This window comes from Dryas octopetala, chromosome 4 (genome assembly GCF_963921425.1).
Source record: "Dryas octopetala chromosome 4, drDryOcto1.1, whole genome shotgun sequence".
Classification (NCBI taxonomy): Eukaryota; Viridiplantae; Streptophyta; class Magnoliopsida; order Rosales; family Rosaceae; genus Dryas; species Dryas octopetala.
In genome coordinates, this window is record NC_141369.1 from 23,392,233 (window position 1) to 23,406,281 (window position 14,049).

The 14,049-nt window shown below is 34.7% G+C and overlaps 2 protein-coding genes across 2 annotated transcripts; both read left to right on the forward strand.

Annotated features, from left to right (window-relative positions):
• The first annotated feature begins 2,828 nt into the window (after nt 1–2,828).
• LOC147288468 (alpha/beta-Hydrolases superfamily protein) lies at nt 2,829–6,668 on the forward strand. The gene is made up of 10 exons (XM_086241121.1): nt 2,829–3,182; nt 3,931–4,025; nt 4,117–4,214; nt 4,323–4,372; nt 4,539–4,634; nt 4,803–4,892; nt 5,111–5,203; nt 5,376–5,471; nt 5,661–5,726; nt 6,374–6,668. Exons 1-10 carry the CDS (start codon nt 2,955–2,957, stop codon nt 6,500–6,502), a joined length of 1,041 nt encoding a protein of 346 aa, XP_086097247.1. The 5' UTR covers nt 2,829–2,954; the 3' UTR covers nt 6,503–6,668.
• A 638-nt stretch (nt 6,669–7,306) lies between these two features.
• LOC147288469 (Transducin/WD40 repeat-like superfamily protein) lies at nt 7,307–12,025 on the forward strand. The gene is made up of 14 exons (XM_086241216.1): nt 7,307–7,573; nt 7,756–7,856; nt 8,351–8,457; nt 8,899–8,934; nt 9,056–9,141; nt 9,324–9,382; nt 9,460–9,570; nt 9,683–9,808; nt 10,234–10,377; nt 10,551–10,659; nt 10,812–10,948; nt 11,054–11,089; nt 11,177–11,270; nt 11,650–12,025. The coding sequence occupies exons 1-13, from the start codon at nt 7,417–7,419 to the stop codon at nt 11,267–11,269; spliced, it is 1,302 nt and encodes a 433-aa protein (XP_086097342.1). The 5' UTR covers nt 7,307–7,416; the 3' UTR covers nt 11,270; nt 11,650–12,025.
• Nucleotides 12,026–14,049: the final 2,024 nt, after the last annotated feature.

Here is a 14,049-nt window from a genome sequence, read left to right on the forward strand (position 1 = left end):
AATACCTAGATTGAGAAGTGATTTCAAATACACGGTTTTTGGCCTTTCAAATCTATCCTGGATTTGGGCCAAATTCAAATCCTTACTTAAAAATAAGTCCAAACAGGTGAATTTGAATTTGAGAAGCTCAAATCCAAATCCACCTCTTGAAATACAGGTTCCCAAACGGACCCTAATTGTCATTGTTATAACAATGGCAATACTCCTGATGTGGAAAAAAAAAATGTGGCATGCGCTGGGTCTATGCCTAACCTATTTTTTCATGTGTTTTCATTAAAGCTAACCAGGGTTTAACCAGTGGTTTTTTTAATGAGATAAAAAAAAAGGCTTATTTTCTATTATGGGCTTTAAAAAAACCCTAAATATTATATATTTTATAATTTATCGAGTCTTATGTTTCATTATTTTTTATTAATTTCAAACATATATATATATATATGAATATATGAATATTAAATAAGTGGACTAATACTCTTAATATGATGAAGAAAATAAGTTGGATTTTGGTGGTGCAAGGGTTTTTTTTTTTTTTTTTTTGGTAAAGGGTGGTGCAAGGGTTTAGAACCACAAGCAATACACCAAAAAATTCAAAGCAGCCACATCTTTGAGGGACAAGTTTGTCATCCAAATGAAAAAGTGTCCAAAAACCAAACAAAATGGGGTTGAGAAATTATAGCCACTACAAGAGGACATAAAGTAAAGGATTTGGATCCTCTCTTAAGCACTCTAATCTCCTAACTTTGCTAACAGTTTAATTATATATTGACACATGTCTTTTATAACATCCTATGATTCGAACTTATTTAGAACTATAATTACTAAATTAAAATAACTAAAAATAAGAAAAACAAGAAAACTATAAGCCCAGCCCAGCCTCCCTATTCCCCATTCCCCATTCCCCAACCTCCAACTCCTTTCTTTCTCTCTCTTCCCCACCCACGTCGCTTCCTCCCCCGCCTCCCCCTTTCTTCTTCTTCTTCTTCTTCTTCCTCCTCCTTTTTCTTGTTTTTCTTTCTCCTGCTATGAAAATACATATAAAAAATTAAAACAAAAGGCTAAGAATTCGATCCCCCCCATGACCTGTAGATCCCCAAATCCACCCCTCCTTCTTCTTCTTTTTATTCTTCAATACATATATAAAATTTACAAAACAAAAATAAAAAGCTAAGAATCCCCCACTAACAATGTGCATCCCAAACCTACCCCCTCACACACTATAGTGTCTGCAAATTCCTCACACCCACCTCTTTATTCTCTTTTTGTTGTAGACACATAGAATTAAAAGAAAATTATAAGCATAAATATATTTTAATTATTTGAAAAAAAAAAACCCTTTTAATTATTTTGATTTGGTAATTATAATTATAAATGAGTGTGAACCATAGGATGCTATAAAAGACATGTGTCATTATATAATTAAAAAGTTAACAAAGTGAATAGATTAGAGTGCTTAGGAGATGATCCAAATCCTAAAGTAAATACACCTGAAAAAGAGGGGGGGGGGGGGTGGGGGAGGGGACAACACATTCACATGTAATAAACATAGGTCATTTGCCTAGCTTTGTCAATTCAAACTTCAAAGAGATGTGTGGTTTTCTTCTCATTATTTTGTATGTGTGTAATTTTTTGTAATTTGGGATTGAAACTGGTCGTGTCTATTTTCAAAGTTATTAATTAAGAATCATCATTTTAAAAAGACGGACAAATCTAAAATTTATGTAATCATTTTATTAAATAGTAATCATTTTAAATGTTTATCAAAATCACTATATTTGTCTATTTATTCGATCATAATTAAATATCTTAATAATTTATGTTTTTTTTTAAAGTATGGTCATTGCTGGAGACTTTGAAAATAGACATCTCCGGTCATTAAACTATAATACAGAGTGGATCTCATAAGTGTTACCTCTGCCTAAAATAAAATATACCTCATTTGACAAGTCTTCTACATATTTGTATTTAGTAGATATTGTATTTGTACCTACTATATTTTATCTTGACTAAATCGTGTTTGTAAGTTAAGTATATTGTGTTTGTACATTGACTATATTGCATCTGTATCTTGATTGAATTATGTTTGTAGCTTGATTAAATTGTGTTTTTGTGTTTTTGTACTTCGATTAAATTGTGTTTGTACATCGACTAAATTGTGTTTGTATATCGACTAAATTGCAATTTGTACATTTGACTATAGTATGTTTGTATATCAACTAAATTGCGTTCATATATTGACTAAATTATATCTGTAGTTTGATTGCGTTGTGTTTATAATGTGACTAAAGTATATATGTACATTTATTAAATTGCTTTATTATGTATGTCAAATATATAAAAAAAAAAAAAAGTTTTTTTCAATTTTGGTATATGAATTTTGGGATTTATTCTAACTAGATACCTAAATTATTATTTGTCCAAATTTTATATCTAAATTTTATTTTTGTCCCAAATTAGTATACAATGTGACTTTTGTTAAAAAATATTAACAAAATAAACTAATCTGAAAAAATTCATCTTATATTAAAACAAAATAAAAATTTAGGTATGAAATTAGGACAAATAATATTTTAGGTATCTAATTAGGATAAAACCCAAAGTTCTGATACCAAAATAAAAAAAAAAACTCAAAAAAAAAAGAAAAGAAAAGAAACTCATAAATTTTATAACTTTTTTGTGTTAAACTGTCAAAACTGAAATCACGTGGTGAAAGTGAAACAGAGCCATATTTGGTATATAGTTCTGTGACTTGTGTCATAACCGTACACATAGTCTACAAAAAGGGTGTTGCCCGAAAATGGCACGTTTTTAACACGTAGCCTGCTCTTGCTGCCCACAGGCATCAAGACACCAGCTTTTATTTCTCTCTTTCTGCTCTCCAGAGAAGACAGTACCATCCTTAATCATCAAAAAATCTCGATCTTCTTCTTCTTCCTCTTTACTGGCGGTTCAACAAAATGATGCCTCTGGTGTGGGGTTCTTCACTGCCATCGCCACCACCACCAGAAGCACCAGTGAGAATGGCAAGGAAATGTGGAAGCTTTAGGGGTCTACGGGTTGTCCAAAATGGAAGTGGTGCAGCTTCTGGTACTGGGTTTCCTTCATTTCTTCCTAAGGAGGTCGAGAAAATCAAGGACCCATATGCCCGAACCTTGGCTCAAAGGATGGAGAGACTCCCTGTGCAGGTACTAATTTATATTTTAATTTTAATTTATGGTAAATGCAGGTACTAATTTCATTGACATTTTTGTGAATCTCAATTATTATTCCGTACCTTTTCTCATTAAAGGGGTTCTTCATTTCACTTTTTGATCTTTTTTCAAATTTTTTCAAATTGTACCTGCTGCTTTGTCTTTTTCTATTAGACAAGTGCCAAAATATGTGCATTTGTGTGCTATCTGATGTCATTTCAACGAAAAGAAGAGAGTACATTTTGGCTTTTTGAAAGGGTGAACTATAGACTATAGTTTTGTACTAAAGAAGGTCGTGCTAGTAGTTTACTAGTTTAATGGGAAATTTTAAAAATTAGCCAAATTTGAACACAATTATTATTATTATTTTTTTTAAAATTTTGCCTTCTTTTTTCGTTTCTTAGGATTTTACAAATGTAACCATTGAGAATTGCTCGAGCCCCTATCGAGTACTGCTCGAAACCTCTTGAGACGTGTTCGAACCCTATTCGAGTAGTGGTTGAGAGGCAATTGACAGGGAGCTTCCTAAAATTCTAAAAAATGTCTAAATGTCTTTATTGGAAATAAAAAGGGCTAATTTTCAAAATTTCCCTAGCTTAATAACAAATTCCATGTATTAGTAATTTGATAAGGTCGTATAGGGAAGTCACAGTTTATCTACTGTGAATATTTTTCATTTATCTCTTCAAAATTAAAATGCAGGGGTCTCTTCCCCTTCTTACATTTTCTGTTACAATTGCAGATTGGGTTATCTGAAAGTTGTATAATGAGTAGTTGTGTGAAACCTCTAAGACAAAGTGAGACCAATCCAGTGGTTCTCCTCCATTGCTTTGACAGGTTTGTAATGCCTGCACCATTACAAATGATACCATGACTATTACAATGTGAAGTCCTGCTAAACATGTTTCGTTATGTTTGTATTTATTAGTTCTTGTTTAGAATGGAGGTGCACATACCCTCTGCTTGAAGAGGCTGGGTTGGAGGCTTGGGCTGTTGATATTCTTGGTTGGGGCTTCTCTGATTTAGGTTCATCCACCTGTCTTTTCCTCTTTGTTTTTTCTGGCTGGATTTCCTGTCTTTCTTGCAACAAGTGCTTTGATATTCATCCTTTTAATCATTTTTTATCTGTACTAGAAAGGCGTCCACTATGCAATGCAGCATCCAAGCGTCATCACCTCTATCAGGTATCTATGTACTATGTAGTTTGAGTTTTTCTTTTTCTTTAGGGTTCAGAAATGTCATTTCTGTCTCTAAGCAATGCCCTACGGTTCAGCATTTGTGGTGAAAATTGAAATGCAATCTTATTATTTCAGCTCGGAGATTTAATTGGTTTTTGCATTTAAATTCTAGTTTTGGAAGTCCTACATCAGAAGGCCAATGATATTAGTTGGACCAAGCCTTGGTGCTTCTGTTGCAATTGACTTTGCAGTCCATTATCCGATAGCTGTAAGTCTCTCTCTCTCTTTCTCTAAAAGCACTGTTTAAGAAATGATTTATTGTGCTTTCAATGGATTAATTTTCAAGTTTTAACCCATTCAATAGTTTTTTTCACTCACTCTATGGTTTGTTATTTACCCAATTATATCTGTTTTCCTTTCATTTTCTATTTTACAGGTTGAAAAGTTGGTTTTAATTAATGCAAGTGTGTATGCAGAAGGCACCGGAGACCTAGCAAAATTACCTAAAGCAGTAGCCTATGCTGGGGTGGGTGATTTTCATAAGACATGCTCTATTATTATGTTAAATATATATGTGATTATGTGATGTCTGTCAACATAATGCTGATTAGAAGGCAGGCTGGCGGGGAAATTGGATACTTAATTTGTATTGCTTTCTCCTTCCTACTACACCAATATTGCAGTCATACATGAAATTCTCTTTTAATGAGCTTGCCTAATATTTTTTATCCTTTTATCTACCAGGTTTCTTTATTGAAGAGCATCCCTTTACGCCTTTATGCAAACATGTTGGCCTTCCATGGCATTTCATTCGCTACAACCTTTGATTGGACCAATGTAAGATTGTCGACTTGTTAATTTTCTCAGACAATGTAAATGATACGTTTTCCTGTTCGTACTCCAATAGGGACGAAATTTAATGTATTGTTGAACTTTTACCTTGGAATAATTGTGTATCTTAGTTGAAGTAGGTGTAATATAAATCTAATAGATACAGTGTCCTAATCAGGTGGGACGCTTACACTGTCTGCTGCCTTGGTGGAAAGATGCAACAGTCAGTTTTATGACTAGTGGGGGCTATAACGTTATTTCCCAAATAAAACAGGTACACTATTGCCATCTTAACGAATATATATATATATATGTATAAGCGGTAAACTGAATTTTTAAGTACTGATGGGCAATAAACAGCTTGAATATAGTATATAATTGGTAATATCTTTGTTGTATAAGTTTCTAGAGTTCCTTTTGTGTTGTTAACATGCAGCCTGTATTTTCAATTTTTAATTTACAGGTGAAGCAGAAGGCACTTGTCATTTGCAGTGAGGAGGATCAGATTATCAGCTACAAGCAAACATTGGTCAGTTTTGAGCTTCTACTTAACTTTTTTGGTTGTAACAAAAAAATGAGCAGGTTAACACAAATGGATTCTGTAAGAAATGGCCTCATCATGTTTCCCAGTCATTTTAAGACGGAAGACTGAAATTGTGCTCTTCATTTAAAAAAATGCACTAGAGATATAGTATTAGTTAAAGCTAGCTTGCAAGACTAAATTTGGCAGCCAATGCAATACAAGAATAAACAACAGAAACTGTTAAAATAGTTTCAATACTCCCTATGTCTGTTTGAAGTAAAATCTTATGATGAAAAGGGTGAATGAGAACATCACCTACGAACAGCCAATTCATAATACTTATTTTGTGGCCTCTTCTTCCAATAATGTTCTTGAGGTTTTTAGGGGGCGATGAGCTATAGCCTATATTTAATGTTTAGCAGTGCTATTTGAAAAACTTGAGCCCAATAGGTATATTGTGTGACTGCTGACCCTACCTGTTGCTAGAAAGTAACATAAGTTAGATGTCAATGTAAATGCATTCCTTATTGAGTCTTATCCTAGCTCTCCAGAGCTTGGTTTCACACAAAGCTCACAAGTTGAACGAAGTTTGAACACTTATTTCCGGTTCAATGTTTTACGTACTTCACTTTGCTGTAATCTATATAATGCAGAGGCTACGCTGTGAACTTCCATTTGCAATCATGCGGCTAATACCAGATTCCGGTCATCTCCCTCATGTTGAGAAACCCGCCTCCGTTGCAAGGCTAATTGCAAAATTTGCTCGGAATGATCATTGCTGAGGGAACTGTTGCAGTTGTTGGAAATTTCTTCTTAGCAATAGTGATGTTTTTTCTTTTCAACACCTTTAATTTGTAGCAGTTCTGAAGCTAAGAGGGATGCTGCCCCAAAAGTAAATTTGTAGCAGTTATGGTTGAAGAGTAAATAAAAAATAAACTGCTTTGCTAATTTCTTCATTCATATGCAAAATAGCAAAATCTAGACAGAAACTAGTCTATAATATCTTGATAGAAAATTTGTTTGATGCCCCAAAAGCAGCATTTGAAGTAGCAAAACCTTTGCTTTTGCATATTCTCACTGACAGAAACTAGTTGATAATGCATGAGTCATGCACATGTGGCCATCTTAACAAATCCTTCAACCCAAATTCTTTTATCTTCGTTAAAATTTCATTTTCAACATTTTAATATTTTAATTAATCGAAGGCAAATCTTGAGTTTTTAAACGAAGGTGTTTTCTTTATTTATATGGGAGATGAAGTGTAATACTTACATTATTTACAATTCTTATATAAATTTATGTCATTCTATAGTGTTGTTACAAAGTTAATTGTGTATTATTTGTTATATAATTTAGCAAGTATGATTAACAGGTATTTACTATCAAGAAAAAAATCAGATTTGTTACGAAGAGAAGAAAAAATGACAATATTTAACGCCTAATCCACTCCACACACATATATATATATATTTTTAAAGAAGAGAACAAACACTTTAATCCAGTCCCAAAAATGACAATATTTATGAAGGGAACCAGTGAACCACAAAACCAAACGCTGCGTTTCGCTCCGTGCTTTTCTTTCCTTCAATTTACTAAACCCTAGTTCCTTCCTTGCCTTACGCCTTAAACCCTACCTAGTACCTCTCTCTCTCTCTCTCTCTCGTCCTTCTCTTTCACTCAGAGAAGCAAGCAAGAGATGGACACAGACGTTAGTTCAGGAGACAGGTTGGTCCATGTGCGCTTCATCACGAAGCTCGACCCTCCCTTCAAAGTTTCAAATTCCCCAATTTCCGTCCCATCCATTCTCACCCGACTGGGCCTCTCCACCGTCGTCAACAATCTTCTCAAAACGGGTAAGCTCTCGTGTACTTACACGTGTTTTCGGTTTCGCCATTGGTCCTCTGTTTGGCTGCCAAGAAACTGAGGGAAAAGGAAGTTTTTGTTTAGTGTCATAAGTTTGTTAGTTGCTTACAATGCTTATCTGGACTTTGTATTTCAAGTATGTTTTAAAAGTTTGATTGCTGATTGTGATTAGAAAATCCTGACTGGGAATTGGAGCCGTTTGATTTTCTCATCGATGGCGAGCTGGTTCGGATGTCACTTGGACAGTTCCTTCTTGCCAAGGGCATATCAGCGGTACTTGTCTCCTCTTTTCCGATTCACTTTGCGATGAATATATGAATTATGTGCATTATGCCCTATATAGGGTGTATTTTCTGATTAAATACTATATCTTTTAAGCAAGTAAAATGGGGGAAAAAAGGAGAAGAGAGAATGCTAAGAGTCTGTATGAAAATTTATCTAATTTCTTTTGAGAAACCAACAAAACTTAAGTGACAGGTGAAATTACTCCAGCTAGCCACATAATGTGAGTTTACCATTTTGTTTTTTGGATGTTACAACTTTTGAAAAATTGATTTTATTAGCTGTTTAATCGCTTTTAACTTAAAGATGGAATTTGGAACTGCAGTTTATTTTTGGTCCGCTTTAAATTATAGTATCAAGTGCGAAAGGGCCTTCTATCAAAAATTATGAGTGGGAGGGGTGTAGTGTTGTGTGTGGATATCATCATTGTCATTTTAGCCCCCTTTATATTTGATAACTAACTATAGTCTTGTGACCTATTACAGGAGAAGACATTGGAAATCGAATATATAAGGGCTGTGACCCCTCGCAAAGAAGAAGAACCTTCTTTACATGATGATTGGGTCAGTGCAGTTGATGGTTCTAGTCCCAGGTATGGTAATGATAATTTGTAATGCGTAATTGATCTGTTCACAGAAGTCTGTCAATACTTAAATGCTTTCTTGTCATCAACTCTTATTCTGTATGACTTGGTTTTCACCTTTCAATTTAAGTTCTTGATCACATGATGCTAGGTGAAATATTAAACAATATTAAAGTGAGATTAACTTTTTTGAACCGGGAAATTGCAATTAGGTCCTCTTATTATATAAGGTAGCATGAAAAGTATAATTTTCACGCCAAGATCTCTTCAAAGGAAACCTTCAATTGTCATATATCAGTATGTTTGTCATTCATTGGATATCTTCATATCTCTTGGGTCGTGGTGCAATAAAGATGAAGTTATCAATGAAAGCCTAATCCTAAATGTTAATATTTTTGTTTTGGCTAAAAAATAGTGTCTTAAACTTCTGTGGTTTGTGTTATGTGGCAGGTTCATTTTGACAGGGTGCTATGATGGTTTAGGAAGGTAATTGTACTAAAAAAGTTTTGTTATTTTTTTTTGCACCTTGGATAATCTTATGTTTATATCATTATACTCCATAATAAGGATGCTCGAAATATACTTTCTTGAATTTGACCTTCTTTAGGGTATGGAAAACTGCTGGAGAATGTACACATATACTGGAAGGACACAGTGAACCAATTTCTTCTGTTAGTATCATCCATTCAGGAGGTAGCTATAAGATATAATTTCTTGTAACGGGCTTATTGCTTGTTGAATAAAGCCACAATACTTTTGTAATTTATAGTTTTATACTTCTACTCAGCTGTTAATATATATAATTTTGACCTGTTAATTCTTAAAGCTATAATATTTTGTCACCATTACTTGAGCATTTTTTCCTTTTTATGCAGGTGGAGAAAATGTTACCGTAGCTACCGCTTCAAAAGATCGGACACTGAGGCTGTGGAAGGTAATTGGATGTGCATACTGTTCCTATAATGATAGTTTGACACATTTACTAATATTTGTATTCATTTTTCCTGGAAGTTCAATGCAGAAGAGTCTAGAATCAATCCTTTGAGAATAAGGGCATTCAAGATTTTGCGTGGACATAGAGCATCTGTTCAAAGTGTTGCCACTCAGGCCTCTGGAAATAAGGTCTTGTCTACTTCTATTTTCCAGTGTATATATTGATAGTCGTGTATGCAAGATTGAGCTGTGACGTTATGTGTCGCTTACATTTTTTTTTTCGTGGGTTACATGTACTTAGGTCTGTTCAGGCTCTTGGGATTGCACGATCAATATATGGCAGACAAATGAACCTAATACAGAAGGTGATACTGTGTCAACTAAGAAGAGAAAAACAACTGGTCAAGCTAAGGAATCTCAATTGGAGGTATTTTATATATGTTTATTAATTTATATTTGGTTTTAATAATTTTTTATCCTGTATGAAAATCAAAATTCTGATGTAAGATGTAAAACTGTAAAAGTAATGGAAAGATCAATTCATTTGAAGGGGAAGCAGCTTAATTAATTCCTCTGAAGGAGATGCCGAATTACATTTTGATTTTCAGAGAGTTGTTCTGGTAGAATAAATAAAGTGTTTCCTCTTTAGCAATATATAAGAGATTATTGCATTTTGTGTACCATGTGCTGTTTCTTTTTCAACTTTTTAATTTTAGTTTTTTCGTTTTGAATTAAACTTGTGTTCTTTCTTAACATCTTTTCCTAAAAGTATTATGAGTTTAAGATGTTATTGAGCCAGATTGCGTTCCTGATAAGTTACTGTTATGATTAATGATATTACATCACATTCAGGGGGAGGCTGTCTCTTCTCTAGTGGGCCATACACAATGTGTATCTTGTGTAAAGTGGCCGCAGCATGAAACAATCTATTCTGCATCTTGGGACCATTCTATTAGAAGGTGGGATGCTGAGACAGGCAAAGACTTGTCAAACATAGTAAGTGCAAATAGATTTTCTTAGCACTCTGTTTTCTGAAGTATTTTTCCAGAACCATCTTTGTATTTTTTCGGTGGCATTGGATACATGTCACGTGCAACAGGACAAAGTCCCAGCATTTTCTTTATCGGATTTCTTAAACGTTTAGACAGTAACATTCTCCTGCTGCACAGTTCTGTGGTAAAGCCCTCAACTGCCTTGATATTGGAGGTGAAAGTTCTGCTCTTGTTGCTGCTGCTGGTTCTGATCCAATTCTTAGGATATGGGATCCTCGTAAACCAGGTCTGTTAGATGAGCCAAGTGTTGAGTTCTCTCTCTCTCTCTCTCTCTCTCTCTCTCTCTCTATCTCTCTCTCTATCTCTATCTCTATCTCTCTCTATCTCACATACACACTCAAGAGCACAAACATCTGACAGAAATTATTATGTTTCTAGGAACTTCTGCTCCTGTCTATCAATTCTCATCTCACACTTCTTGGGTTACGGCATGCAAGTGGCATGAGAAATCTTGGTTTCATCTACTCTCTGCATCTTATGATGGAAAAATTATGCTATGGGATTTGAGAACTGCGGTAACATCTTCTCCTTGTGTCTGCTATCTAACAATAATTCATGCATCCTGCCCAACATGACCTTTAGAGAAATTTTTTACTGAATAATGGTGTTTTCTCTTGCAGTGGCCCTTAGCTGTCATTGATTCACACGAAGACAAGGTATACCAATATAACATTATTCTTTTTTTGTCATTGTTCAAAACAATTTCAAATTTTTGATAATATGGTGATCTTTGCTGTACTCAGGTACTATGTGCGGACTGGTGGAAAGGTGATAGTGTGCTTAGTGGTGGGGCAGATTCAAAGCTTTGCATGACTTCTGGGGCTTCTGTGCAGTGAGGTAAAAGTTTTATACATTACTTGAGCATTTTAGTCGGACTTTGGATATGGACCTCACAACTTCTGACCCACACAGTTTGTTTGGCCTTTAAAATCTTATAGTGAAATAGATTGTGTCAAATGTTGTATTTTCTATAACTCAATCTTGGATACAATAACTCATCATTGAAACAAGATGCGTCTCAGTTTTATACTTTCCTTTGTTCATCTGGGTGAATACTACACAAATGAGCTTTGTTTTAAAAGGTTTGTGTTGATTTTCTGAATGATGGTCCTACTTTCTAGAGTATTCACAATGTGGCATTACAAACTCAAAGAAGTATTTGGATTTCGCTGCTATTCCTCAATTACAGTCTCAGTACTTTTGCCTTTTTTTTCAGCTAAGCAGAAGAGTGATTTGAAGATAGAAGTACTTACATTGCTCGGCGCATGGGGCGGAACATAGAAGGGACTAAGAGGGGCCATGGCCCCTGTAAAGTTTTGAAAGAAGAATACCATTCTAGTCTTCTTAAAATTTAACGTGTTGAGCATGTATTACTTGTAGAAACATTTTTTCTTTTGTTCTATTCTATTCTTCTCATGGACACTAACCTCACAGTATTAAATACCATTTAACTCAAACCTCACAGTATCATTTAGATATTACTTTTGTTTTTTTTTTGTTAAGAGTGTTTATTTGAACCTAATTATTTTGTATTTTATTTTTGACCCAACTTCTTTTATGTATTTTTTTTCCCCCACATGTATACTCGCAAAAACTGCAATTATTGGTGATTTATTATTATGTTTTAGGAACCCAGCTTTGTTGTTTGAATCTTTTGCTAGGTAAATGGCTTAACGTTTAATCTTAAGACACACGATGTCATCCTTTATTCTAAAATATAGGAACTTGAGAGGAGCTGGCGGTCTGAGGTACACGATTCAATCCCTTAATTCTATAATTAAGTAACTTGGGAGGAGCTGGCGCCCGTTAATCATAATCAACTTTTCAGCCTTATAGTTAAGAGCATTGTCGCCATTGCCATTGCCACTGCCGCCATCTTGGATTATTCAAATCAAACACCATTAAAAACCGGAACCCGAAAAATGAGCTCATTAGGCTCCTTGATGAGGGTCTATGATTCACCAGTGGACCTGCAAAAAGCCAAATGACCTTCTAAACAAAGGGCTACCACAAGACATGAAGTTGACAGTCATGCTCCAAAAAGCAGTGTCAACCATGATCAACCACCCTCCGTCAACCCAACACATTCCGTTTTATTCACATATGGGGCATTTGGATTTGGTTTGTAAATTTTGTCATCACTTAGACTGAGAAAACAATGATCTTTGTCTGAGAACAGAACAGTGGCTCGCCAAGAGGGACATACTGCACCACGCCGAAGATGATCTGATATGCATAGGCGCATAGCTGTTGTAGAATCAGTCATATGATATCTTCTGGTAGTTCTAAAATGTTATTTGGGCTTCATATATGATGTTTCTGTGTGGGGTCCAGCCCAAAACGCTGGCCCACAATAGTTGATAGACAGATTCGGAAACTTGTCTCTTGGATTGTGACCCACTATAGTTTATGAAATTAATTTTCTCTTTTTATTAAAGTATTCAGTAATTAGGAATATATGAACTAATCAAAAATTGATTAGTTAAAAACTTAAAATTATTATTATTATTAGGCATAAATTCAATTTAGACACATAACTATATAAGCTATTTCAACGGGGTCCATGAATTTTAAAATATTTCAAATATACACCTGATCTATTATCTAAATTAAAAAATGAATTTCTGTCCATTGATTCGTTGAGAGATCAGTTAAATAATAGCTTGGTTTTTGCTGACCGAGATTACTTGGCGACGTGGCGCTATCTCAGTAAACATTTTCCGCTAAATGAGCGACACGATCCCACAATTTAATAATAATAAAAAGAGAGTTTGTGGGCCCGTGTCAGGGGTTAGGTGGACCCGTGTCGCTCATTTCCAGCCAAATGAGTGACACAGGTCCACCTAACCCCTAATACGGGTCCACAAACTCATCATCTCTTTCTCGCTCGTTGAATACAAGTGAGAGATTTATATTCGAATTTGGGAGAAAACGTGATTTTTTTGGAGACTAAATGGTCAGGAGAGTGTTCGACGAGCGAGAAAGAGGTTATAGGTGTGTGGGTCTGTGTCAAGTGGACATGTGTTGCTCATTTGGCGGGAAATGTATGTTGAGTTAGTGTCACGTCGCCAATTAATCCCCGTTAGCAAAAACCAAGCTGACATTTAACTGATTTTTTAATAAATTAATGGACGAAATTTCATTTTTCAATTTACATAATAAATCAGGTGTATATTTGAAATTTTTAAAAATTCGTAAATTTTATTTGAAATAATATATATAGTTATGTGTTTAAATTGAAATTATTTTTTATTATTATTAAGATCGTAAAATGACAGCCACGGATCAGATTATTGGATACTAAACGATCGCTAAAGTACTTATCAAGCCTTTTGGCTGTAATCTTTCCTTTCTCGTAGGCTCTCTCTTTCTTTGCGAAGAGTCAGATTTGGGAAAAGTGAGTTCCCTTTTTACAAGTAGGCCCGTGTGTGAGTTTGTGACAACCCCCGTGAGTGTGAACCATTAAAATGACTGAAGTGCCATTCTAAAATTACGGAACTGCCATTAATAAATAATAAGGAATGTGTTTCAATGAGTATTTCTTTGCTAGCCAACAAATGGATTGTAACTGCCAGCAAGGGGAAGACAAACAGAAAAATGAGTTTGTTTTTCTGAG

What these genes read in the sequence shown, in the direction of transcription:
- LOC147288469 (XM_086241216.1), top strand. Translation starts at nt 7,417, where the DNA reads ATGGACACAGACGTTAGTTCAGGAGACAGGTTGGTCCATGTGCGCTTC. An exon ending in TTGCCAAGGGCATATCAGCG is followed by an intron (nt 7,857 to 8,350) that starts GTACTTGTCTCC and finishes GACCTATTACAG; the next exon opens with GAGAAGACATTGGAAATCGA. An exon ending in TAGTATCATCCATTCAGGAG is followed by an intron (nt 9,142 to 9,323) that starts GTAGCTATAAGA and finishes CTTTTTATGCAG; the next exon opens with GTGGAGAAAATGTTACCGTA.
- LOC147288468 (XM_086241121.1), top strand. Translation starts at nt 2,955, where the DNA reads ATGATGCCTCTGGTGTGGGGTTCTTCACTGCCATCGCCACCACCACCA. An exon ending in AAGCAGTAGCCTATGCTGGG is followed by an intron (nt 4,893 to 5,110) that starts GTGGGTGATTTT and finishes TTTATCTACCAG; the next exon opens with GTTTCTTTATTGAAGAGCAT. An exon ending in CAACCTTTGATTGGACCAAT is followed by an intron (nt 5,204 to 5,375) that starts GTAAGATTGTCG and finishes TGTCCTAATCAG; the next exon opens with GTGGGACGCTTACACTGTCT.